Consider the following 27,647-nt stretch of genomic DNA (forward strand, 5'->3'; position numbering starts at 1 on the left):
TCCTATTCAGAAAAAGCTAGAATAACTACTAGAATCCACTGGATGCAAAGCCAAATCGGATGGACCCAAGACAATTGTCCAGCTCTTATTAAATGTCTACATGATCTGGTACATAACCTTGATACATAAAATACATAACAAAAAACCCCAAGACGCATTTATTATTATTTATATAGATGCCAACATACTACACACAAAGTATCTTGTGCCAGTAAATCAATGATCAAGTGCCTTTGGCCCAAACAGAGCTTAGAAGAAAAACTATCTAATCCACTAGTATCCACATGGAGATAGCAGGATCACTGTGCCTCCCCTAGTCACTTACATTCATGGATTTTATTTTTTAAAAGTTTATTGTGAAGACATTTTGGTTCCTGGAGGAAAAAACAAAACAAAGCAAACTTTTTCCAATCAGCATTAAAAGTAGATAGCAGCAACAATCAGCACAATAAAGCATGCAAAAAGCTGAGTGTGCCATTTGCAACGTGACTATTCTCCCACTCCAACAGAGTTGAAATGGAGAGCGTTATGAACTGAATTAAGGGGCTGGGTATTAAAGGCACCAACTGTTCAGACAACAGTTGAGGAGTTCAATTTCCACTTGGATCAACTGGCCCATATTCCCGTCTTTTCCTCCTCTTTTAAAAATTTTAGTTTGATTCTAGTTTCTTGGTGGGTTTATATTTTCTTATTTGCTACAGACTTTTTAAAAATTTGTTTCCATTTTAGATTTTACAGTTGACCTCTGGATTCCAGATTAAGATCTGGCTTTAGTTCTTTTATAAAAGACAGGTTTGTCCCACATGGTGATAGGCAACAGAATACAGGTGAGTCTCATCTTACGTTCATTTAACACACATGAATTCAGCTTTGCACGGTTGGCAAAAATAAACAAACAAAAAAGAGAAAAATAACAATTTAAATACTGTACCTGTAGTGTGGGCGATTCCGCCCACCCTTACATTCAATGTAATTTTGACTATACGCAATTTTCGCTTTACACACTGACTGTGGAACGTAACCCCAGCTTAAGATGAGACTTGCCTGTACAGCAAGGCTCCAATAGGATGGTATTAATGGACATAATTAATGGTGTTCCTAGCCTCTGTTTATCAGAAGCTGGGAATGGGTGACGGGATGGATTGCTTGATGATTACCTGTTCTGTTCATTCCCTCTGTGGCACCCAGCATTGGTCACTGTAGGAAGACAGGATACTGGGCTAGATGGACCTTTGATCTGACCCAGTATGGCCGTTATGTTCTTATAACCAAAGCAGGTATTTATTCTAGAAATCTGCCGCTTGAATGAATGGAATTTTTAAAAAACTGATGAAAATACATGCCACAAAATTAACCACACACATACCAGATTTGTTACCAAGAACATGCTTATGACCAAATGAAAATGTTGACCATGAAGACACTAAACAAGTAAAGCCCTTTGGTAGACAGGAGGGATATTTATGTTTTCATGTACGCTTGAACACCATAGCCTTTACAATACCTAGTTTCCCCATACTAGTGGTGTCAGGGAGAAGCTTGTTGCCATGAAGGAAATTCCTGACAGTAATATTTTCTGGACCTCAAGCTATGATCCCTTCCAAGGAGGTTTAAATAAATCTAAGAAGGGAAAGCAGAATAAGAAGTAGGACCTGACAAAACTGAGAATGGTTACTATACTACCGCCCGGACTTTGCTGACCTGTAAGTAAAATTGAACCAAGCAGAAAAATTAAAGGCTCTCTAACAAACAGTACCATTTTCTACGGTGAAGAAATCACCTCAGACCTTGTCAATGCCTCGTCAGACTATCTATTCATACCATTTGAGAAGATACTGTAAGACAGATACTGAGAAATCTAAGCAATGCTTACAAACTGCTGAAGGCCTCTCCAGAAAAATGCCTTATCCAACCACCATAAATGGGGTGTGTGGTCACACCTTTCTAAAAGAGAAAATCCTCCTCTTTCCATGGTTAAAGGAGAATCTCTTTCTAGAAGACCCATTCCCTCCCCTTGGTAATATGTGTGAGAGCATGTGAAAGGACCTGTTTCTCACCCTCTCTGAGAGAAGCCCCCACAAACCTGGCAATCTGGAAGGGAGAAATATCTGACAGTAGACCCTTCCCCCATGTAATATGACAGTCTCTCAAGAGGATACTGTCGAGGTAAAGTATCAGAGAGGTAGACATGTTTGCCACTTTTACAGATCCAGACTAAGAGTGGCACCTTATAGACTAACAGACGTACTGGAGCATAAGCTTTCGTGGGTGAATACCCACTTTGTCGGATGCATGTAGTCATGCATGCATCCGACGAAGTGGGTATTTGCCCACAAAAGCTTATGCTCCAATACATTTGTTAGTCTAGAAGGTGCCACAGGACTCTTTGCAACTATAGAGGTAGTGTTTCTGGAAGCACTCCTGTAGTTTGCAATGAAGACCCTGCTGGCAGTACAGAGTGTGCATGTGTTAGGACTAGAACCATTCCCTTTCTTCCTACCAGTAATATACAGAGAAAAGAGGCTAGTAATTTATCTCTTTCTCTTGAGGGATGGAGGTGAAAAAAGGAGCGGGCAGAGTTGTAATGGTGGGAGCTGTGACTCTCCACCTTTCTACAGAAGAAGTCATGCTGTGATTATGTTGGGCTGGATGTGGGGGGGAGGAGGTTGCTCTCTCTCTCTCTCTTTTCTTGTATGGGAAAAGTAATGTCCAGATTGGGTGGGAGGGGGATGTTGGCCTCTCTGCAGGATCCTTGGCGCAGGGACCAGCTCTTTATTTTGTTTGCACAGCACCTAGCATGCACAAAGGGGTCCTGGTCCAGGATGGGGACTCCTAGGCACGACAGCAACACAGATAATGCTAAGCAGCCTCAGGAGGTGTCTCTCAGCTCCCTGGGAGCCAGGCCCCTTCTACTCACAGGGTGGGGTGTCCCCCCCTGCGCCCAACCCCCCTGGAGCGACCACTGCCCTGGCTGCACTGGGGAGCCCCCCAGCGTGCCCGGGCCCCTCTCTGGGAGACATCCCATCTTCCCTCCGGGGGGAGGGGGTTCACCTCGCCCCGAGGGAAGGCGATCTCCGCCCTCTCCCCATTGTACACCGGGGTCCGTCTCCTCACAACCCTTCCCGCAGGGCCCCTCCCTGCCCAGCACGGGCCCCACTAGTCACGGGGGCAGGGTGTTTCCCCAGCCCCTGCCACCGCGGGGCCTCCCCGCCCCGCTTCCTGGGGGGATCTCCCCCTCACCAGGCGGGCGGCCTCAGCCCACGTGCGCTCCTTCTTCCTCCGCTGCTTCATCTCCTTCATCTTCCTCCTGCTCCGGGGTGAGGGGAGAGGTGTGGGGGGCCGGGGCGCGGGCACGCGGGCCGGGGTTCGGAGGCGGGAGCGCGCGCTGCGGGTGCGGACCGTTAGCCGGGGGGCGGGGCTGGCGCGGCCGGCGGGCAGGGAGGGCGCGAGGCAAGGGGAGGGGTAGCTCCCGGGCGCTATGGAATGCAGCAGCAGTGGCGGCTCAGGCCCGACATAACAACGGGGTCAAAGGGCTCCGAGGTGGAGGGGGAGGGACCTCCTCAACGGTGGCCTCGGCAGGACAATCCAACCCCCGCGCTCGGCTCTGGCGGGGGGAAGAGGCGGGGAGCTTTTCCGTTTGAAGGAAAACAACCCGCAGGGTCTGATGGGAATTGTAGTCCCACCGCTGCCCGGCGCGAACGGCAAACGGGCCGCTCCAGCCCCGAGACTACACCTCCCAGCAGGCTCTCCGGCACCAGGCCGCCGAGGGCCGGCGTGCCGGTGACGGAAGCACGCTGGGCTTGAGCCGTGATTGCCCTGCCCACGTTAGCTGACAGGGCCCCGCCGGGCCCGGCTTCCCTGCCCGGAGGCGGCCATTGTCCCCACACGCCGGTGGGGGGCTCCGGCAGCCCCGCAGGCCCCTTCTCCAGCCGCTCCCTGCCCTGACCCCGGGATCTCGTAGGAGCCACCCCAGGCCTCATTACCGACACCCTCCCCCCACTCAGAGCCATTGACCCCCGTGTGACCCCCCCCCCTCAGAGCCATTCACCCCCGTGTGACCACCCCCCCAGAGCCATAGACCCCCCCACTCAGAGCCATTGACCCCCGTGTGACCACCCCCCCCACTCAGAGCCATTCACCCCCGTGTGACCACCCCCCCAGAGCCATAGACCCCCCCCACTCAGAGCCATTCACCCCCGTGTGACCCCCCCCCCTCAGAGCCATTCACCCCCGTGTGACCACCCCCCCAGAGCCATAGACCCCCCCACTCAGAGCCATTGACCCCCGTGTGACCACCCCCCCCACTCAGAGCCATTCACCCCCGTGTGACCACCCCCCCAGAGCCATAGACCCCCCCCACTCAGAGCCATTCACCCCCGTGTGACCACCCCCCCTGGAGCCATACACCTCCCCCCACTCAGAGCCATTCACCCCCGTGTGACCACCCCCCCTGGAGCCATACACCTCCCCCCACTCAGAGCCATTCACCCCTGTGTGAACCCCCCCCCCGACCCAGGGCCATAAACCCCCGTATGAACACCTTCCCCCTTTTTATGCTTCTAACTTCTGTTTATATCAATATAAGTTAGGAGCCTAAATACCTTTGTAGAGCTGGGTCTTACTGCTGAGCGTGTGTAGTGAGAGAGGCTCGAAGAGAATGAATGCTTAGGGTTTTTCCGTTGGAGCTTTTTTTTTTTTTTTTTTGGACACAGGTCCCTCACCATGCCATGTCATAAAATACCTGAGGAACAGAACACCAGGCTTCATGTAATAAATTAAAAAAATAGAAAGACAGTGGTTTTTTCCCAACCAAAATACTCAACTTTCATTAGAGACCATATAGTGACTTATATGAAATGAGCTTACTGGTCTCACTCCATTTTCCAGATGTTTACATCACAAAAACCTCCACCATAATTACCACTAACTGGATCCCTTTTTGTCATTCAGCAGAAAGGACAAAAGGACTAACCTACCCTTTCAGCCCCACAAGTGGTCTCTCCAAGGTAGAGGTGAGCCACATTTGCGGGGAGGGGAACGAGGACGTTTGTGCTGCTATGGCTTGAACTATACATATTCTGTTAATAACAAGAGTATGCTATTCTCTGGGGCTACCTGTCACAATGACATTTACATTCCATTGTTATAACAGGCTAGCTTCTGCAGACACTTTCTAATAGAATGAGGGCCTGGTGTTTTACAGCCACCTAAGGATTTGTGAACATTGCAATGATTTATAAATTCATTTAAGAATGAAGAAAGGACACGTTTTGGTAGATACAATAAATCTGATTGATTTTATTACATATCTTACTTTAGGATCACTTTTACATTCCTAGCCAAAAGAGATGATACAAATAAATATAAGTTGTAAAACCTATTGACAGAACTAGGGACGTTCATTGTCTACAGGTCGCCAAAGAAAAGGTCAAGATCAGTGTAAGACCAAGGAGTGAAATCTCACAAAGACAGTTGTGCCCACAAGTATCCTTGGGCATTTCATTCCAGAAACTAGAGAAATTGGGTTGAGGAGGGTAAGGTATTAAGTGCCTAGATCATAGGGAGCTAAATGACCACTGCACGGTGCAAAGCAGCCAGGCACCACTGTTCTTGTTCAGTTCCAGCTGAGCATCTGATTATGGCTTTTGCATTGTGCACATATGTTCTTCTCATTTGTCTATGTGTTTAACACTGTAGAAAGAAAGCCACAAGAATCACTTCTTCCCCTTTTAAGGCCTGGTTGTATGGTCAGATATCAGAAATTAAAAGACAGGTCAGATAAAATATCCAGATTTACAGGAATCAGTGCTTCTCTGAAACTTGGCAATGAATCTAGACACAGTGAGGAAGTACTACAGCTAGAGAGTTCTGTATCAAACCAAAAGTCTGTATATTGCATCATTACAGTTCAAAAGGTCATCACAGAGGTATATGTTCTATAAGATTCAAGCAGCATGCAAACCTTTCAACAAGGGGCTATCAGACCTATATTAAGAATGTTAAGTGCTGTAATTCCTATGTGTTCGGTTTCATGTGGGAATTGACTCTGGAACAGAAAAGCTACCTTTACTGCATGTAACTTGAAAAATAAAATTGTATCCAATTATACAGAGCAGAGCAAAGAGGAGGAGGATTTTAAACAGTCCTCTGAAGAGACTGATTGTGTACACTCTCCCAGGGTCTCTTCCAGGAACTTGGTGGATTTCCTGTCTTCTTTGGCTGTTAACCTGCAGGAAGCCCAGATGGTTCAGATCATACCCACATGCAGCAGAGAGAGACAAGCCTGGCAGGATAACTTTTTAGACATGTCAATCCAGAACTTCACTAACATTGTACAATTTAAGACACATGCATTCACTTCATCCCAATATCGCTGCCCCACAAAATGTATGTCCTCACTGCAATTAGATACTCGTGGCTGGCCTGTGCCAGCTGACTTGGGCCCACAGGGCTCAGGCGCTGTTTAATTGTGGTGTAGATGTTCGGGCTTGGACTCCAGCTTGAGCTCTGGGACCTTGCAGGGTCCTGGAGCCCAGACTCCAGCCTGAGCCCGATTGTCTACCCTGCAATTAAATAGCCCCTTAGCCTGAGCCCCACAAGCCCAGGTTGGTTGTCCCAGGCCAGCCACAATTTTTTAATTGCAGCGTAGACGTACCCTATGGATCTACTCAAGGGGTAGGTAATCAGAGTGAGAAGCTGAAAGCTGCTGTTGCCCTGAGATTTGCTTATTATCTCTTATTCACTGGACATACTGTTTAAAATGGAGCTGTGGGTAAAGCTAACTAAAAGTCAATTTTATACTTTGCTTACCCCATTCTCTTTCTCTCACCCTCACTTATATGCATTTATAAACAGGGCTTTCTGAGGTATCAGCCGTTCTAGCATATTAAGAGTAAAAGCAGAACAGTCTGGGTTTGGGCTGTGATTTCCAATGCACTTATTCCTGCCACATGGGAAATACTACAAAATTTCATACAGAAACCCAATGGAATAGTAGTGAGTGAAGAGGCATAGATGTATATAGTACCATCGCAGTCTGTACAGTCACTTTGTCTCATTTCAATTCTCTGAATACTTAAACCATACAATCCTCTTTTTCAATTATGAAGTAAACAAGATTATATACCCGGGGGGGGGGGGGGATGGGACGTTGACACTCTGTTTTATACCACAAGAGACCATCACAAGGCTTTTTGTACAGAAACAGTGGTTTACAAAAAAGAAAGTTATGTTAGGCTTCCATTATTAGGTTAGCAGAAAATGAGCAGATGGCTCCTCCCTCACCCATAGGCAAAACTCTCCTCCCCCCGCCCATCAAAATTTAAAAAAATATTAATCTGGTTCTCATCCAGAAATATACTCCTTGAATCAAAGCAGCTGAGTTAGAACTTAACCCAAGTTAAGCAGAAAGGACAAAAGGCCTGAGCAGCTGACTCACCAAGGCACCATGCCAGCAAGATGCAGAGGAGAGCTTTATGCCAGAAGTGTTGTGTTCCTTCTGCTCATGGCGGTCAGATACAATGGAGTTGTTCCAGACTGGACAGAGTCAGTCAATGGATACTTAACAAGAACACAAAGTAGAGTCCCTACATTAGAGTATTTCTAAAAACAGGCAAGTTCTCATACACTGGTCGGTCTAGTGAGAGGTCATCTGCGAGGGAGAGGTAATGGGTAAAAAACAATCACAGGACAACAGTTGACAACAATCAAGAAAAAAATAGCTCAACTCTCAATATACAAGGAACTAAAAGTTACAAGCTGAACAGTGAGACGCAAGACAGGAACACCTTACTCTGCCTTCTGAGCCCATCCAATACAGCAGCTCCCCTCTCCCCACTGGACCATGCAGGCCTGTGATATTAGTCATAGGGCAAACTTTCAAAAGAGACCATTTAAAGCAGGAGTTCTTCCCCTTTCAATTTCAGTGTACCATCCTTGGGATTTATATCGGATTTCCTTGCACCCCCAGACTGGTGATTACACATGGCCCTCATTCCCACCTAGCCTCACTATATTCAGGGAAGCTTAAGACTGAAAAGGGAATGTTCTTAACTTGGAGCAGGATGAGACACAAAAGGAAGCTCCTGCAGTGAAGCTCCTCATAACATCAAGGGAAAGGTTGCATACTTATCAGAAAAGTGAAGTCTAATATGGCTTTGCCTCATAGTGCTCCAGATTCCATCCACGTCATAGGGAATGGCAGAACCGGCCACGTGTGCCTCCTGGCAGAGACCTAGCACCAAGCTAGATCTACATTTCCTACAAATGGTGGAAGATCTGAGAAAATGGCCATACAAGCTCTGGGGTTTAGATATTCAGTATGGAAACTGGTCTAAAAAGCCAGGTGTGGGATGGAGAAGAGAGAGGAAGAGAGCTAGTATGGATCTGGCACTGGTATGCAGACTTATTCTTTGACAAGGTGGTTCCTGCCAGTAGGGGTTGAGTCTTTAGCAGGTCAGTTTAGAAGAGCTCTTACTGATGTCTGTAAACAGATAGAGAACTTCAGTTTCTATTGCTTCCATTCTATAGGAGCAAAATATACTTCCAAGATCCTCCCTTGTTCTACTTTTCTAAAGGGAAGTGGAAAGGTCTAGCTGTGAAGTGCATGGAAACAGATCTCCAATCCTGCCCTTCTCAGGATTGTTCAACCCAACTCTAACCCCAAATGAAGATGCCATTCTTTCAACAGAAAGAGGAAAACAGTGCACCTAGTCAAGCTTGGATATACCCTCCACTTTTTAACCTCCCTAAGTTTTCATTCTGAGGTTCTGGAGAGTTGATTCTGTTGAGATGACTTTCAACTCTTTCCTGTTGCCCAACAGCAAGAGAGCCCAGTACAGGGGGGCTGGAACAGAAGGAGAGAGGGCGATGCTGTGAGGTGATCCTCATGCTTCCCATTGCTTCTAACACACTTTAACGTACCTCATGCATTTCTGATTTCCTAACTAAAATCTGTTCCCAATAGGGGCTGATTGCTAGATTGTGAGCAAATCTTTTCCTGCAAGGTTCAGCACACCTGGGACTGGCACATTTTGACACAAGTCAGTTAAACTGCAAAAAGCCAATTGCTATTCCCCAAAGGAAAGGGCTTGGAGTCTGGCTGAGAGTCCTCTCTGCAGATTTTTACTTGTCTTTGCTCTCAGAAGGTAAATGCTGTTCACGCCCTGGAGAGGAATTGTTGTTTTTACTTAGGAACCAGCCCCCGGGACTGTGGGTAGAGCTGAGACCCAGAGGTGCCTGAGGAAGAGGATCCCCCCGATTTCCTTCCAGTTTTAGGCCTGAAGAAGTAAAAACAAAGAAAGTTGCCTGTTACACATCAAAACGAATCTCCCAAAAGCTGAATGAGTTTGACTGGATATAATTCTCTAACAATCTCAGCTTGCTCCTCTGCCCTGTTTACCCATCTCTCTCCACCTACCTCAGGGCTAATTTAGTTTTCATCTCACTGACCAGTCCTGCAGACGGACAGTGACCCTATGCATGCATACATTGCTGACTGGGGTCCAATGGACAGAGGTGGATATAACCTACTTTCTACAACTTGACTCACCTGGATTTCGATTTTTTATTTGACATGCTCTCAAAAGTGGAGGCATCCACCTGTATCTCATCTTCATCCTGCAGAGCTGCTTCTAGAGCAGCCTGCACTTTAGGAGCAATGGCTGGGCCCTCGTAGTCTCTGGTTGTTCGGCTAGGCATATCTAGCTCCAGTAACACAATATTTTCTGCCTGAGAAAGTGGAAGCAGAACCGGAACCATCAATGTCCACACATACTCATACTTTCCACTCACTGTACTGACGTATTCCACACTTTGATAAGGATTGTTACCAGAACTCCTAGATTTATTGGAAGCATATATTTCCCTTGTGCTCGTGGTCACATTACCCTTGTCACAAAGACTGTTCTCGGGCCACTGCATTCTCTCTGGCTTGTGACTTTCCTATCACCCTGCTTAAGCTTTTACTTTATCACTTCTGATCAACACTAGGTGAAGGTAACTTAGCAGCAGCATGAAGGTCAAAAACTCTTCTTGAGCAACACCAGACCGCTGGGTTTAAGACACATTTTTAATATGTCAGGAGGGAAGCTTCCTCTCCACAGTCTTCTGCATCTGTCACACAGTTTATGTAGGACAACTATATATTCTCAGAAATTCATACTCCTCTGAATACAAGAGGTAAACAGATGCAGGCTGCATCCATGTTTGGGCTTACCCTGTACCGGGCCTCTGGACGAATCATCATGGACATCCTGGCATGCTGACTCAAAGGCCTCTTGTATCCCACTGCTGACACTGGCCTTTTCATCATCTGCTGGTTACTGAAAAGGAGATGAGTACGGAATCTTTCACATGCCAAAAACTAAAAAGATTTCTCATTATTTGAATAAATCAAAATATCTGCAATGCCCTGAGGCAATCCAGTGTATCTATTTGGAAAAAGAAGATTGCTACAGGCACCTGGGAATGTGCTCCAACTGAACAGTAAAAACCCAAGCAAGTGGTATTAGATACAGTCCTTCACAAGTTAGCCTCTACAATTTGTTGTTTTGTGCTTACTGTGGGATTCCTACACATTCCTATAGTACAAACCATAGGATGATGTACATTCCTCTGGCCCTTTCATTCTACATTTGCTCTTTGGAACCTCATATATATAGAGTCAGGATTTGTCAACAGTTCCTATACACTGGCCTCTGAGATAGCTTATATTTAAAATAGGAAATAACTATGGTAGTAGATATGTTGAATCTGTTGACTTTTTAAATCACGAACACAGTACTATATGTAGTTTGCAAAGCAATTCACAATCCTTTGGAAGAAAGATGCTATATATATATATATATATATATATATATATGTAAGACTATCAGTAGAACTTCCTTCCTCTCCTCACAGGTTAGAGTTTTCCTAACTTTGCTTTCACCTTTATTATACTCAGGTTACAGTTTGGCTAGAACTTCATTCTGACTTTAAGAACTCTTACTGGATGAGGCTAAAACTATATGGAGAATCTTGCTTTGGCCAGCTTGAAGTCTTCATGTGACCCAGTTTTAAAGAAAGGTTAGGGGGTAAACTCACTCCAGCCGAGTTATGGGATGCAGTTTCCACTGGTCTTCCTCTTCATCAAAGAAAGATCTGTTCATGATCTTGTTCTTTTCCTCCAGTGGAATAAAGTTTTCAATAATCAGGTGCCTGTAGATAACAGGCAAGAACAAAAATGGGACATATGCAAATAGGAGAATTAACATCCCACCATCTCTCCAACACAGCCCTAGAAAAAGAGAAGGAATTTCTAGTTCTGTCTCTTGTTCTGTAAGCAGTTGGTTTGCAATCCACTCCCAAGAATAAAATACCTTTAGCAAGAGTTAAGGGCAGCATATGGAGCAATGGGACCTACTTTAGCTTTAACTCCCTGGTAAGCTCATTCTGGGTCTGTTCCAGTTCTTGCCGCTCCTTGATGTGCTCCTCCTGGAGATCATGGATCTCTGCCTTCACAGCTTGCAGCTTGGAAAAAAGCTGGAACAGGTGAGAAGAACCAGAGCAATGACTGTGCAATGTTGTTATCACCTTCACATGCAGTGCCATTCAGTTTCTAATCCATCCGATCTAGCATTATTTACTTTTTACCTTTTTGAGTTTTTTGGTTTTAATGTCCACCTCTTGCTGTAGGGAACTATAGGTCTCTTTTAGCTCCAGTGTTTCCTCATCCCGACTTTCCATCTGTTGCTGGATTTCTCGCTCCCGACGTTTCTAAGGAATACCACAAACAAGATTAGATCAACACTGTCATATTGCTGCTTTCGGTGCCTGCATACATGAAAGCCACATCCAAGGCATCCCTTTTGCCTGGGATCCAGGATTCTTGATTTAGATTCCAATTTCAAGTTGTTTTTTACCTTAGAAATATCAGGAACATCAACCCTGTGTTTATTTGACTTTGAAGGGTTTGTTGGGCGCCGCATAGGATATTTATTATGAATAAACTCAGTTAAAGGAGTGGGAGTGTTGAAACCGTAGCAAGGACTTTCTTTCTCCAAAATCTTAATTAGTCATTGTAGTTAAATATGCACCAACAAAAACACAAAATAGAAAAAGTTGTAAATAGTCTGACTAAATATCCCTCCCCTCATTTAACTGCTGCAGCTTTCACCCTCTAGCGTCTTATGAGGATATCATTTCATTAGTCCTCCACCACAGAAATTTCTAACCAAGACAGGACCAGAGTCTCTAATGTAAAAAACAATGAGGAAAAAAAAAAGATTACAGGCCTTCTCTATACATCATAAAGCAGTAAGAAGGACACAAGCCCTTTTTATCTCTCTTTTGCCAGTAATCATTAAACTAGGGCTAGGGATCAATCATTAATCTCAAGAACACTAGTTTATAGTTTCTCTTACCTTCATGTTTTCTGAAAGGTCTAGAATAGCAGCTCTTTGCCACAAAATAACAAACTGTTTCCCACCTCTTACCTGTTCTGCAATTTCCTGACGTTTCTGCTCCAAGATTTTCTGCTGTTCATTTGTGTGATCCACAATGTTTTTCCCTCCAACAAGGAGCTTACTTTCCATTGCCTGAAAGAAAAAATATACCGAGAGGTTAACCTCTCAAGCAGCCATGTAACCCATCCTTTTAAAAAAAACAATTCCTTACATACTTACCACTGAACTCTCCTTTATAACGGGTGTCACTGACTGAACAGCCAAATTTAAACCTGTTGTTATGGAAATTGTTCTCTCGGTCAAATCCTACATAATTGTAAGGTTAATGCACTAGTAATTTGTCTTGTGTTCTCCATTGTGGCAATCTGTCCCACATTTTGAGAGGTTGAGATGGAGGCTTTCACACATAATAATCAGTAACAGAATGAAGCTTGTTACTTAGAAGTTACAGCACTATAAGAAGTGTGTATATCACATTTAATCTCTTGTATTGACTTCCCAAGGTCCTACAAGTAGGTTCTACAACCACAGTTTATAAATTATATAAAACATCTTACAAATGTGAACCACTAATTCTAAATTCAATTTTTAAAGGAATTCCCACCTCTGTCTACATAAAGTTGATTTTTAAAACTTCTGACCCAGGCACCTCCTCTCACCATTACTCTGAAACTTTCTCTACAAGGTTATTGTCCCAATTTGATGAACTGCCATCCTTCCTTAAACGCAGAGAACATTCCCTTCAAGGAGTCCAACAAGCACTCTACCTTGATTTTGGCACCCAGCATTTCTGCTGCTTCCTTCTCTCGCTTGAGATCCTCCATCTTCTTCTCCTTCTCCTTTAGCAGCCTCATCTTTTCTTCTGCCACTAAGCTGTGATCCTCTACAATAGCTTTCTTCTCAATTTCCAGCTTTTCCTGCTGCTCCTTCCAGTAGTCATCTTTGTCATCCCCTTCGTCACCCTCTTCTCCATCCTCCTCTTCCTCTTCCCCACCATCTCTTCTCCTTTCTCTCCTCTTTCTTTTACCAACAGACCGTTTTTCCAATTGTGCCTTGAGCCGAGCGATTTCTTCCTGGAATTCTCGTAGCAGCGCATCCTTAGGATCCTCATTAACTCTTGGTTTGTTCTTGATGTTTTTGGCACGGTTGGCATATCGCAGGGTAGTAAGAGTTTCTTCTACATTGTAAGAGGCAGGGCCTATATTGGCCACCATCACAGTCTTAGCATTGCCACCTAGTGAGTCCTGAAGTAGCCTAGTTAGTTTTGAGTCCCGGTATGGAATGTGAGTGCTTTTACCATCTACTAGGGCAGATATAACATTGCCCAAAGCTGAAAGGGAGAGGTTAATCTTGGTAGCTTCCTTCAGCCTTTCCCCCTGTGCTCCAGTCTTGGCCTGGCGTTCACTGCCTGCAAGGTCCACTAGGTTGAGTTTTCCTACACGGATGTGATTCTCCCCATCAAGTCCCACCTGGCTGCACTCAATGGTGATCACAAAAATGGCATGGGAACGGGAGCTATGCTCATTCATGTTGGTAGCACCAACTGAGCGGTTTTGGTTCCCCACATTCATGACATGCTCGATCTCTTTGACACTCTTTGTGACAAAAGATGACAAGTCCTTCACATACACACCAGTGTCTGGTCTCTCTTTCAGCTCCAGCCTCTTGGACTGATCCTTTGATAGCAAATCTCTGATTTCTTCTTGGTATATTTCCAGATAAGAAGCTCTAACCAAATACTGCTGGTTCTGAGATCGAGAGATGTGGGTGAAGATGTGGTCAAACGAATTGGGGATGACCCCTCTTTTTTCAGGGTCACCACGCACTCCTTCCATTGTATATGTTTTCCCTGTCCCAGTCTGCCCATAGGCAAAGATAGTCCCATTGAACCCTTGCAGGACAGAATCCACCAGAGGTCTAAAGGTCTCATCATAAAGTTCAAACTGCTTGGAATTCCAGTCATAGACAGCATCAAAGGTGAAAGTTTTAGGCAGCTCATGAGATGTTCCCCTGGGATTCTTCACTGATACCTGCCCTAACTGGACATCCACATCAACAACTTTGTCATATGAAGCTGCCTTTTCTTTCCCATTCATTGGCCGGCACCGCACCACCACTCTGACGGATTCAGAACTCTTTAACTTTGACATGATGACAGGACGGTGGCAGGGGAGATTTGACAGACAGGTGATCCAGGAAGGCCAGGAGCGCTGAAAACCTAGAAATAAACAAAGGAAGGGCGTGTGACTACAGCTTTCAGTCATTTTTTGGGCAAAGGCACAGATTCAACTCATTTAATTCTGCAGGCTTTGGGTCACCTGACCTGTGATGGATTCTGAAGCACAAAAATAACAGTTCAGGTAAACATTTTTAAAAGCCTTCATCTATTTGAAACAATCTCTCAAAATCTTACATATGGATTAATATTTTGTTACATAAAGAAACGTTGCAAAGAATCTTCATGAAATAAAATCACTATAGTTGGTCAATTTACCCCTTTCCCTTCCCTTTAAAAAAAATTAGAAATGCTGTTTAACACTTTTTTTTATTAGTTAAACCCATTGCAATCAACTTCTTCTACATTCTGGTTTGGAATAGTCAATTAAAAGCATTAGCTTCAGGTTCAAACCACAGCCCTTATCAATCTAACATACACATGACTTTTGAGTCACTTTATCTGGTGCTTATGCTGCTGCCTACTGCATTAAAGATGCTGTTTAGAGGTTCTTGCGAGGAACCATATCAGTGTTTAGATCAAGAGCCTCAACTCATCCAGCAAAATTATAAATTCAGGACACATCTGAAGAACTTATACATAAATTTAGAAAGATGCCTCTTATTAAAACTACCTGCTGTTACTAAACATTTTCATTTCATAATGAAGAGCTTAGAGCAGCCACTCCCCTGCCAAAACCCTTCCTGGCACAGCACATTTAATTTCAGGGAAAGGGCATCAAACAGTTACATTAACCTAATGCTGCTGCCTCCCCCTCTTCAGCTGCCCTTATACTGCAGAGAAATGGAAGGTCACAGAGCACCATCACAGGACAAAAAGGAACTGGTGAACAGCAGCCTTTGTGCAGCCTCTTATACACTACCAGCTTTAACTGCCTGCATTTTTAGTTGCCTAAAAATTGTCCTTGATTGTTTTTACTGCAGCAGCACCTGACAGACTGTGAGATTCTATATAAATACACTGGATTCTGGAGGGAGTCACATTTGGGTTCTGGCACTTCAGGGTCAGGATTCAGATTTAATTAGTCCTATGTTATTTACATGTTATGTCATCAGAAAGATGCAGTGCTTCAGTTTCTGGCCACAAGTTTAAAACTCATCTCTAGGATCTCTTAAAGGAAAGATATTGCCTGGAAAAGTACCATGGATGCTTTTTCCTTTTCTTTGCTACATTTTAAGTCACCTTTTGTAGGTCTAATTACAGCATAATAAATCTTTAATGGAACTGCCGTAGCTGCCAGGATTCAAGAGAAACCCATAAAGCTTTATTTTCACCTTTCAACTATTATACCTAGCGTGGTCTGTGTTTCCAGAGCCCTGGAATTTGATGCAGAATCGACTGTCTGTGATATAAACATGTGGCAGAATCGAAGGGCTTGTCCCCACTTACAGCACTGCAGTGCCGCAGTTGCACTGGTGCAGCTCTGCCACTGTAGCGCTTCATGAAGATGCTGCCTACAACAACAGGAAATCTTCTCCCATTGGCATAGGTAACTCCACCTCCCCAAGAGGCTGTAGCTATGTCGACAGAAGCCCTCCCGTTGACATAACACTGTCTACACCAGGAGTTCGGTTTGTATAACTACATCACTCAGGAGTGTGGTTTTTCCACACCCCTGAGAGATGTAGTTATACTGATAGAAATTTGTAGTGTGTACCAGGGCTAAACAGTCTCTCTCTCTCTCTCACACACACACAAATGTATTTGTAGTCCTTAACATTGCAAAGAAAACCTTCAATGTGAATTGGCACAAACCAAGGCAGAGTTGTCTGCACACTTAGGAAAGCAGAGTAAACCATCCCTATTCATCTTAATGGTGTGTTAACTCTGAAACCAAATGGCAATTAAATATCAACACTTAATTTAACTACTGTGCTTGTTGTGGATGTTAGAGATAGTGGATGATGCTGAGGCAGGCGCAATCAGACAGCTTTTTGCTGTTAAGGATTGCATTGCTGGTTATGACAAACTTTCAAGTCACCACCAACTATGCTCATAAGGTGGGTGGAAGGAGTATTCCCATACAGTATTAAAAGCTGTAAAACTCAGCTTCCCTTCCCGATCGTTGCCAAAGCCTTCAGGTTCCTCCCTACCAACATCTATGGTGCAGTTATGCATTTGCAATACAAACATCTGTAGCATGTTAAAAATAGAGGACGCAGGTCCCAATTCACAATTAGCATAGGGGAGTGGGTAGGAAGAAGCCATAAAGATGGCTCTAGGTTATGTTTATAACTCTCTGGTCCTGAACCAGCCCCTAGTGCAAGTTAGAGCAGCCATAGGCTATTATAACTTATATGACCTGGGACAACTAAGCTGACAAGGGATCAGCGAAGTGCACTGAGTCTGGTCCTGGATCTTCATCCTCCAACTCCCATCATGCCCCTATCCCCTCGTAGCCAGCCCCAATACATATTCTGCATGGAGCTGAGAGATGGAGAATGGGAGACTCAGGATACCAGATTTACATCAGCCTGACATTCCTCCCTCCTAAGGCTGGTTTAAGGCCCGTTTGCACCACTTGTTATGAGAGGCCGAGGACCCTGTCCTTAAAAATTAGAGAAAAGAATAAAATAAATTAAACTTAATATCAAAATAAATAACACGAGCAAAAAGTACATGGGTCTTTGATCATACTCCACCTTCTTCTAGTGTAACTACTACTTTAGGGTTGGGGCTTGCAAAGTAACACCAGTTTCCCCCAGCTTCAACTCATACATCTTAAGCTGAAGATAGCCATACGTACTCTAGATGTCACGGGGTCAACAGATCTATGGCATAATTATTCTCGTCCCAATATACCTTTATTTGGATTCTTTGTCTAGGCCAGCTCTGCTCCAGAACCCAGAAATGATGGAATATATTCCACAACCAAGATCTAAAGTACTAAGTGATCGAATGCCATCTAGTTTTACAAGGTTCTGCATTAGACAAAACTCATGCTACATAACAATTTGATTCACAAAGCCCCGCAGTTTATGGGTTCTGTAATGAGGAGACACCTGGAGATGGTGAAACATGCTCATCCATCCCCAGTCATTAGCACATTGAGCTTCCCTTTAAAAGAAAATGTGCAGCCATTCATCAATGGGCTGCCACCAAAAGTATGTGACTGCATAGCTCATAGAACGCAACTGAAAGGTTTCAGACAAACCAATTTTTAAAAAATGAACCCTCTAAGAAGGATGCCTGTTTAAATCCTAGATGGGCTTTTCTGAACTTGCTTTATACTTAGGTCCAGCTGTTGGAAACATTTCAAAGTCAATTTGTTTGGGTCCCTCAGGGCTTTCCCTCTATTCTAATGCTAGCTGGATCTGTAGCAAAAATACCACACTTGAGGACTACATTTTTGATTCTGTAATTGCATCTTGTCTCTGTCCTTGAGGGTACCTCCTGAGAAGTTCAGGTGTAGACCTAAAGGACCAGCAACATTTTCTATCCCAATGCCCATGCTGGGAACAAGGCATTTATAAGAACAGGAGGTAATCTTAGAGCACCGAAGAAACACATGTAATAATATTTACTGAAATTTCAGTAAGACCTTTAAAATTATCTCAATGCCTTAATGGAAACTGCTTGCCTCCCTGCATGGAGAAGGTATGCCATATGAAGACACTTAGAACTCAAAGTAGATGATCCGGACCGTGCATCGAGTTAACCAAAGTGGCTAAGTATCTGCAGTGCTTTATAGACTTGCACAAAGGATTCAATACAGTGTATAGCCAATGAGTCTCCAGATGCTACTGACTAAAATACAGTGATCTTTTCCCTCCTGATTCACAACTCCAATAAGGATAGGCTCACTACCTGGACAGAAAGGAATACATATTTTAAAATGCCAGTCTAGAGAAAATATGAAAGTCAGATTGAAGACTTGTAAAAGCACACAAAGCATACCCTCCTTCTTTGCTGATAAACTTGTGAATGTCACCTACACATATGATTCTCCCTCCACCTCTGCCCTGGCATGCAGAATTCCTGCAACTGAAAATATCTCAGAACCGCATGGACAAAAATGAATGTGCATCTGTTTGCACCTTTACCACCATACGTACGTTCAAATTAGGCATGGAAATGTTCATGAGATTCTGAAAGCATGGGCTATGATCTGTTACAGAAATGCCACCTCTAATCAATGTGGATAATCTTTGAATAAGACCATCTCCGACTGCTTCGGTAACACTCTTCTGTCAAACAAATTAAACTAACGTTTGTAGCAGCAAACTGTCGTATAGGATTCTTTGAAGCAGACTCTGTTAATCAAAACTATATACAAGACATATTCTCCAGATTCTTCTTGGGCCAAAAAGTTTATGAAAAACAAAAACAACACAATAATTAATACTGCTGGGGATGTACCTTATCAACAACAGACTAACTTTTTATTCACAAGTGAAATTCATTCAGCAGCAGAACCAGAGGTGTGTTTTATTTTTAATGTTATCCTCTTGCCTCTATCTCTGGCACCTTCCGCAAGAGATATTGACTAGGATTATGTGATCCTAGGTTCATTTAATCTTCTGGTAGATTTTTTTTCAGTACGAGGGCATATTGCTATTCACATGTGGCCATCTTGAATGTAAGAGAAAATACACATAACAGCAGAGGAATCAACCACTCACTCTCTCAGTTTGGTATCCTATATATATTTAGTGAGAATTATGTTGTCTATTTGTCAGTCACCTAGGACTGCCTTTGCTCAAATGCACATCTCAGATCTACTTTTGCCACAAACAAGTCAGTTCCTTCATCTCATCTCATCCCTGATTTGCACTATTGTCATGCTAACTCATCATGATTCATTTCCATTGCTGCTGGTTGCTGTTGTTAACAGTTACTTGTGTATTAATTCGTTGAACTCTTCTTCCCCGTGAAAGCATTATAAATTATTCTAGGGAATCTGAACAGAAATTTGTCTCACCTAAAAATTAAAGGACAATTTATACTGCATATTTTATAGTCACCAAAAATTATATTGCAAAATTTGCATTACAAGAAACAGCTGGAGATAGAGGGGCTTGTAAACTATCACTTGCTTTGCGTCACAGCACCATTTATTTGTATGCTATGATTAACAGTTGTTCGTCATGAAACCAGTAAATCTAAAGAGATCTGGATAAAATCCCAAATGGCCTCTAATCCATTAGACTTCAAGACTGAGATTAGTGTATTTTAAATTTTGCCCTGAATGATTGCAGGAAGAATTTTAAGCCCTATTCTCTTTTACTACACTATGAAGTCATACCCGGAAAAAAAATAAGTGATCTCACAAATTGTCACATTTAATCATTAGAATTTTAGAAATCAGAGATGGTAGTGAACAGTCCATGGGCCAATACAGGACTGATACCATACTGAACATATGCTAGTGTGCTTTAACCTCTCTATTTTTAATACTCCCAAGCAAAGGAGCAGCTATATCTGAAAAACTTAACAGGTCTTTCTGTCAGGAAGACTTTGTTAATATGCAGCCTAATTCTTACTTTTCAAAATCGCATCTCCGTACTTTGGTTATACCGCCAAGCATCATCCTAAATAACTACATTCCCTTCTTGCTGTGTACGGTCTTCAGATATTTGTAGACTTATGTACTCACTTAACTGCATTTAGTTCTTTTAATATTTTCTCAGAACCCAATACCTTCTACCCCCACTCTGTTGGTCTTTCCCACTAATTTTTTCTCTCTCACTCTCTGCTAAAGAAGTGCCCAGAATTGAACAGATTATCCCAGGTGTGATCATACCACAGAAAGGGACCATCACCCCTTTGCTCCTTTTTTGTTGCCATATGATAATGCAAACCCATGTTTAATCTGCTGCCCATTACAATCCCAACACTGTTTGGGCATTATTACTTCCCAGATACCTTCCTCCCACCAGAGCTTACAGAGAGCTATGTAAACCCCAAGCTACATGAACATTTAAGGCTGTAACTTCATCTCTGGTTATGAGATCACAAAGTTTCTGAGTGTCCGCTTTCAGCTTCAAACCAACACGAGAACCACACTATACAGACTAACAATCCTATACTGTAGGTACTGTGACACATTAGATCTCAGATATGACATTAAATGTCATGATAACACACAATAAATGCAGCTGAGCAATAGTGAACTTTGTGGTGGAGAGAACTCAAAGCTATTGCAGTGGGTTATGAGATCACCAACAGCCTGTAACTCCACAGAAATCATTCTGAAAATACACAGCAATCCGATTAAGAGGTTGACACATGCATAGGAAAGGGATGGGGGAAAGAAAAGTACCCGTTTACATGTCCACAGGAGAGATTTCTTCCTTTCTATACTCATGGAATTGGTTCCTCCTTCACATGCTCATCTGGGTGGAAACACTCCCTCCTTTGCATGCCCAGGTGTATACATGCATGCATGACAGGGGCTGCCATGCCCCCTTTGCATACAGATACACACACCCATGCATGACAGGGGCTGCCGTCCCTGCTTTGCACGCCCAGATATGCACACGCATATGTGACAGGGACTGCCGTCCCACCTTTGTATGTCCAGGTGCGCCCACACGCGTGCAACAGGGGGTGCCGTCCTACCTTGGCACACCCAGGCACGCACACGCGCGTGCAACGGGGTGGCGTCCCACCTTTGCACACCCAGGTGCACACACGCATGTGCAACAGGGACTGCCGGTCCTCCTTTGCGCACACACGTGCACGACACGGCTGCCATCTCTCCTTTTCACGCCCCGACGCGGATAGGCGTGTGCAACAGCACTGCCGCCCCTCCTTTGCTCGCCCCTCTGATGGGGAGGGGGCTCCCTGCCGGTCGCTACGAAGCCCCCCACCCCCGCAGCGCATCCCCCCGCTGGGGCCCTTTCAGGCCCGGTTCGGACCCTGTGAATGGGAGGCGGAGGGGGGGGGGTCAGTGCGGGACTCACCTGCGCTGTCACCATGGAGCCCCGCCGCCACTCCCGCTGCACCGGAAACGGGGGGATCGACCGCCGCTCACTTCCTTGGCAACCCGCGCGCCCGCCCCCACGCCATCACTTCCTTAGCAACCGGCCCCACAGGCCGCCTTGGCAACCGGTCTCACTTCCTTGGCGACCGGACAGAGACGAGGCGCCTTCGCTTCCCTAGCAACGAGCCCCGCCCGACCACGGCGAGCTCCATCCGGGCACCTGGGTGCACCTGGCGGGAGGGGGGAACCGAAGGGCAGATAAAGGAGCCCCGGGGGGGAGGAAAGGAAGTGGCTTGGGAGCGGATGTCGGGGGAGACATGCAGGGTGGGGACCATAGACAATAGGGGAGGAGTGCAGGGCTGGGGTGGGAGGGAGTGGACGTGTGGGGCCAGGGGGAGACATGCAGGACGGGGGTGGGAGGGAGTGGACGTGTGGGGCCAGGGGGAGACATACAGGACGGGGGTGGGAGGGATTGGACGTGTGGGGCCAGGGGGAGACATGCAGGACGGGGGTGGGAGGGAGTGGACGTGTGGGGCCAGGGGGAGACATGCAGGAGGGGGGTGGGAGGGATTGGACGTGTGGGGCCAGGGGGAGACATGCAGGACGGGGTGGGAGGGAGTGGACGTGTGGGGCCAGGGGGAGACATGCAGGACAGGGGTGGGAGGGAGTGGACGTGTGGGGCCAGGGGGAGACATGCAGGACGGGGGTGGGAGGGAGTGGTAGTAATGGGGGACTTTAACTAGACAGACAGCTGTTGGAAAAGTAAGATGGCAAAACCATATTTCCGATAAGTTCTTGGAACATATTAGGGACAACTTTTTATTTCAGAAAGTCAAGGATGTAACTGGGGGCAGCCATTCTTGACTTGATTCTGACCAACAGGAAGATGCAAATCTGAAGGTTGAGGGCAATTTGGGTGAAAGTGGTCAAGAAATGATAGAAAGACTAACATGGCTGCTACTCTGAAACAAAAAATGATAGAGTTCATGATTCTAATGAAGGGAAGGAGTGAGAGTATCAGAATAAAAACAATGGAATTTAAAAAACAAAACAAAAAACCCACAGACTTTAACCAATTAAAAAAAATCACAAGTAAGAAGAAAATCTAAGGGAAAAAGGAGTTCAGGAGAGCTGGAAGTTTCAGTCTTCAAGGTGCAACACAAACTATCCCAATGTGAAGAAAATATTGGAAGAATAGCATGAGGTCAATATGGCTCCATCAGGCAATCTTTAAAATCAAAAAGGAATTCTATGGAATGTGGAAACATGGATGAATTGATAAGGAAGAGTACAAAAGAATACCACAAGCATGCAGGGACAAAATCAGAAAAGCTAAAGCACGAAATGAGTTGCACCTAGCAAGGGACATAAAAGGAAATAAGAGGTTTTAAAATACATTAGGAGCTACAGAAAGACAAAGGAAACCCTAGGTCCTCTGGAAGGAGAGCTAATAATGGGTGACATCAAGAAGGCTGAGACGTTTAATGCCAGTTTTGCTTCAATCTTACTAAAAAGGTTAATGGTGACCAGAGACTCAACACAATTAATATTAACAAGGGGGAAGGAACACAAGCCAAAATAGGGGAAGAACGGCTAAAGAATATTTAGTTAAGTTAGATGTATTCAATTTGGCAGAGCTGGATGAAATTCATCATAGGGTACTTTAGGAAATAGCTGAAGCAATCTCAGAATCGTTAGCAAGTATTTTCAAGAACTCATGAACAACAGGTGAGGTCCCAGAAGACTGGAAAAGGGCAAACATAGTACCTATGTTTAAAAAAGGGAACAAAGATGACTCGGGGAATTCTAGACCAATCAGCCTAACTTTGATTCCTGTTAAGATACTAGTGGATAGGGGGAAATAGGAGATGTGCTATATCTTGATTTTAGTAAGGCTTTTGACAGTCTCACAGGGAAATGTGGTTTAGAGCAAATTACTATAAGGTGGGTACACAGCTGGTTGAAAGACTTACTCAAAAAGTAGGTACCAATGGTTCGCTGTCAAATTGGGAGGGTTTCTCTAGTAGGGTTCCACTAAGGTCACCCCTGGGTCCGGTACTATGCAATATTTTCATTAATGACTTGGATAAGTGAATGGAAAATATGCTTATAAAATTTGCAGATGACACTATGCTGGGTGGGCTTACAAGCACTTTGGAGGACAGGATTAGAATTCAAAATTACCTTGACAAATTAGAGAATTGGTCTGAAATAAAATGAAATTACTTAACTTTAGGGAAATAGAAACTGAGCTTGAATTAATATGCAAACTAGATACCATTAACTTGGGTTTGAATAGAGACTGGGAGTGCCTGGGTCATTACACATATTGAATCCATTTCCATAAAGTTAAGTATCCTCACGCCTTCGTGTCAACTGTCTAAATGGGCCATCTTGAGTATCACAACAATAGTTTTTTCTCCTGCTGATAATAGCTCATCTTAACTAATTAGCCTCTCACAGTTTGTATGGCAACTTCCAACTTATCTGTGTGTGTATACATATATATATATATATATATATATATATATATATATAATACTTACTATATGTTCCATTCTATGCATCTGATGAAGTGGGCTGTAGCCCACGAAAGCTTATGCTCTAATAAATTTGTTAGTCTCTAAGGTGCCACAAGTCCTCCTGTTCTTTTTGTGGATACAGACTAACACGGTTGCTACTCTGAAACCTGACAAAAATGATAAAAAGTTTAGAAAACCTGACCTATGAGGAAAAGTTAAAAAAAAACAATGGGCATGTTTAGTGTTCAGAAAAGACAACTGAGGGGGGATCTGATAAGTCTGACTATATGTTAAGGGCTGTTATAAAGAGGATGGTGATCATTGTTCTCCATGTCCACTGGGGGAGTGATAGCTCAGTGGTTTGAGCATTGGCCTGCTAAATCCAGGGTTGTGAGTTCAATCCTTGAGGGGGCCGTTTGGGATCTGGGGCAAAATTAGGGATCGGTCCTGCTTTGAGCAGGGGATTGGACTAGATGACCTCCTGAGGTCCCTTCCAACCCTGGTATTCTATGATTCTATGAAGGTAGGACAAGAAGTAATTGGCTTAATCTGCAGCAAGTGAAATTTAGGTTAGATGTTAGGAAAAATGTCCTAATTTTAAGGGTAGTTCTGGACTAGGCTTCCAAGGGAGGTTGTTAAATCCTCATTGTTGGAGGTTTTTAAGAACATGTTGAACAAGCACCTGTCAGGGATGGTCTAGGTTTACTTGATCCTGACCCAGCACAGAGGGGTGGATTTGATGACCTTTTGAGGTCCTTTCCAGCCATGCATTGCTATGGATCTGTATGGGGTTGCAGAGGATGGAATGCAGGATGAAGGTGGGAGGGAATGGATGTGTGGTGGAGGGGGAATGCAAGATGTCTGGGGATGGGGAGCACTGGTCACGGGTATGTGTAGGGGTAGCAGCCTGTCGCAAAGATCACTGAAGAATTTGGGGCCAAGCCCACAGGTCTTTGGTGGAGATGAGGGGACAACCATTGTCCTTAGTTAGGTAATTACTACATGCTTAGAGGCAGGAAAGAGAGAGTCTTATGGTTGGAGCAGTGTGTCTACCTCCCATACTGCATGCCCAGTAGCATATACATTCCTGAGCTCTGGAATTTCACAGGAATAAATCCATGCATAGGCAGCTTGCCCTCTGAACTTTATATTCCATTTGCCATGCTTCTTGAGTTTTGACACAAGCTGCATATAGCAGAACACAGAATCGAGCTGAAAGACTGTATAAACTTAAATTGGGGCATATCTCAGCCTTGGGGGTTGTTGACATTTTAAAGGATTTTGTAAGAGATAAAGGAAATTGCATCTCAGGCTCTAAACCCCTCAGGTTTCTGGAGCTTGGGCTGCTACCCACAGCCCTTTGCAAGTTTTCTGTAACTGTTCAGCATTCCATTTTCAGAAAGGTGGCAGCTCTAATTTACACTCCAGTGTGTTTTAAGATGTTAATGGTTTCCATTCTCAAGTGTCTGATGATTTTTTAAGAAATGATGACAGGAAATTCCAGCTTATCCTTTCAATCTTTTCTTGATCAGCAGGTCACGCTCTTTTTAAAATGAAGATACATCCTTAGTTTAAGGCAGGGGTAGGTAAACTATGGCCCATGGGCTGGATCTGGCCCACCTGCCATTTTAATCTGGCCCTCGAGCTCCCGCTGGGGAGCAGGGTCTGGGGCTTGCTGCGCTCTAGCCGGGAAGTAGGGTCGGGGGCTGCTCCGTGCTGCTTCCGGAAGCAGCAGCATGGCCCCACTCCAACTTCTACGTGTAGGGGCAGCCAGGGGGTGCTGCTCTGCATGCTTCCCCCACCCCAAGCGCCGCCCCCACAGCTCCCATTGGCTGGGAACTGCGGCCAATGGGAGCTGCAGGGGTGGCGCCTGCGGACAGGGCAGCATGCAGAGCCACCTCGGCGTGGCTCCATGTAGGAGCTGGAGTGTGGACATGGCCGCTGCTTCCAGGAGCTGCTTGAGGTAAGTGCCGCCCGGAGCCTGCACCCCTGAGCCTCTCCCCACGCTCCAACACCCTGCTTCAGCCCTGATCCCCCTCCCACACGCCGAACCCCTTGGTCCCAGCCCAGAGCACCCTCCTATACCCTAAAGTCCTCATCCCCAATCCAGAGCCTGCACCCTACTCCCGCGTCCCAGCCTGGAGCCCCTCCCTCATCCTGAACTCATAATTTCTGGCCCCACCCTGAAGGCCTTGTTAGGGGGCTTATTCCTTCACCCACTTACTTCCCTGGTCCTTCTTGCATGAACAGAGAGCAACAATACCCGAAGTCCAAAGGTGCAAACAATTTGATGTTTATTGGGGTGAACTTCCACGAAGCATGATTCCAGTTTCCTTCCTTAGTATCCTCCTTCCCAGCTCTGACACCACAGAGCCTTACACCTGTGTCCCTGTTCCCATTCCTGCCCTTAGCAAAACATGATTCCAATTTCCCCACTCCCATTCCCTGTTCCCATTTCCCCCTTTAGCAAAACATGATTCCAATTTCCTTACCCCCATTCCCTGTTCCCATTTCCCCCCCCACCCTCTCACTTCCTGATTGACTGCAGACTATATAATAAAACTTGAGTTCTGCTTAGCTATACCTTAACCAATCATTTTCCTGAAATTTAACTAACCAATCCTAACATATTGTAACATGATTATGTAACAATTATATCCCACCACCTTAATTAGTTTACACCCAGCAAAATTAATTATACAGCAGACAGGAACAATCACAGAACCAGACAGAGATTATACAGACAAACAATAGCAAAGTGGGAACTATAATGACAAAACAATACAGAAGTGAGGATTTCACATCCCAGCTATTGATAAGTGAGTTCTTGCCAGACAGGATGCTATCAAATTAAGTTTCCTTTTACATCTTCTAGGCACTTCCCTTTCTCTGGAGGCGATAGGCATTATCAGGACAGGATTGTATTCCTAACAGCCCAATAGCACCTTCTTTCAATGTGACTAGTTTGGAATGTAAGGATGTGACCCTTGGCTTCCCAGTTTATGGCTGTCTCTGCTGCTTAGCCAAAGGCCTTAGCCTAAGAACAGGGCCTCAGACTGTCACAGTAAGAGAAGGACCTTACACCGGCAGACAGTGATTTTGATTCTTTCTTTTATACCTCTATAACTAGCCAAGTGATAAGAATACACCTAAATTCTTTGAGTACAGGCCTTTACCGACAGGCCTGAATATCTATATCCTAACAGGCCTCACCCCCTCCTGCACCCCAACCCCAATTTTCTGAGCATTCATAGCCCACCATACAACTTCTATTTCCAGATGTGGCCCTCGGGCCAAAAAGTTTGCCCACCCCTGGTTTAAGGGCTCACTGGTTGACTAGCCAAATGTCTTTTATTGCTGTGTAATGGCTCTAGAAAATTTGGTTTAGATTCTCTTTATTTTCTTATGTTACTGTTTTTGCATTCCTTAGATGGTTGTGTGATAAATGTTGGGCAGCAGTATCTGTGTGTGTACACAATACAGATTTGTCTAGTTGAGAGTTTCAAGGGTAAAGGATAGTT

At 44.7% G+C, this 27,647-nt stretch overlaps 2 protein-coding genes across 4 annotated transcripts in view; both read right to left on the bottom strand.

Annotated features, from left to right (window-relative positions):
* ASXL1 (ASXL transcriptional regulator 1) overlaps positions 1-3,504 on the bottom strand; it is a 30,012-nt gene extending 26,508 nt beyond the window's left edge. Inside the window, exon 1 of the mRNA XM_077832093.1 lies at positions 3,241-3,504. Coding sequence (XP_077688219.1) covers positions 3,241-3,300 — 60 coding nt within the window. The 5' untranslated portion in view covers positions 3,301-3,504. The remainder of the gene's footprint in view (positions 1-3,240) is intronic.
* Positions 3,505-5,275: 1,771 nt separating this feature from the next.
* Positions 5,276-21,637, bottom strand: KIF3B (kinesin family member 3B). Of its 3 annotated transcripts, XR_013347758.1 has the most exons (10): positions 21,585-21,637; positions 13,211-14,661; positions 12,474-12,575; positions 11,632-11,754; positions 11,402-11,520; positions 11,083-11,196; positions 10,217-10,322; positions 9,551-9,729; positions 7,439-9,278; positions 5,276-6,227 (listed from the first exon to the last, which is right to left on the bottom strand). XR_013347758.1 is itself a non-coding variant. In XM_077831990.1 (9 exons), the coding sequence occupies exons 2-9, from the start codon at positions 14,591-14,593 to the stop codon at positions 9,185-9,187; spliced, it is 2,220 nt and encodes a 739-aa protein (XP_077688116.1). In that variant the 5' UTR covers positions 14,594-14,661; positions 21,585-21,637; the 3' UTR covers positions 5,276-9,184. The 3 variants fall into 3 exon arrangements, 1 of the variants encoding a protein (XP_077688116.1); XM_077831990.1 differs by having other exon boundaries at positions 5,276-9,278; XR_013347759.1 differs by lacking the exons at positions 5,276-6,227; positions 7,439-9,278; positions 9,551-9,729 and having other exon boundaries at positions 11,083-11,275.
* Between the last annotated feature and the right edge of the window lie 6,010 nt (positions 21,638-27,647).

This window comes from Eretmochelys imbricata, chromosome 13 (genome assembly GCF_965152235.1).
Source record: "Eretmochelys imbricata isolate rEreImb1 chromosome 13, rEreImb1.hap1, whole genome shotgun sequence".
NCBI classification, from domain to species: domain Eukaryota; kingdom Metazoa; phylum Chordata; order Testudines; family Cheloniidae; genus Eretmochelys; species Eretmochelys imbricata.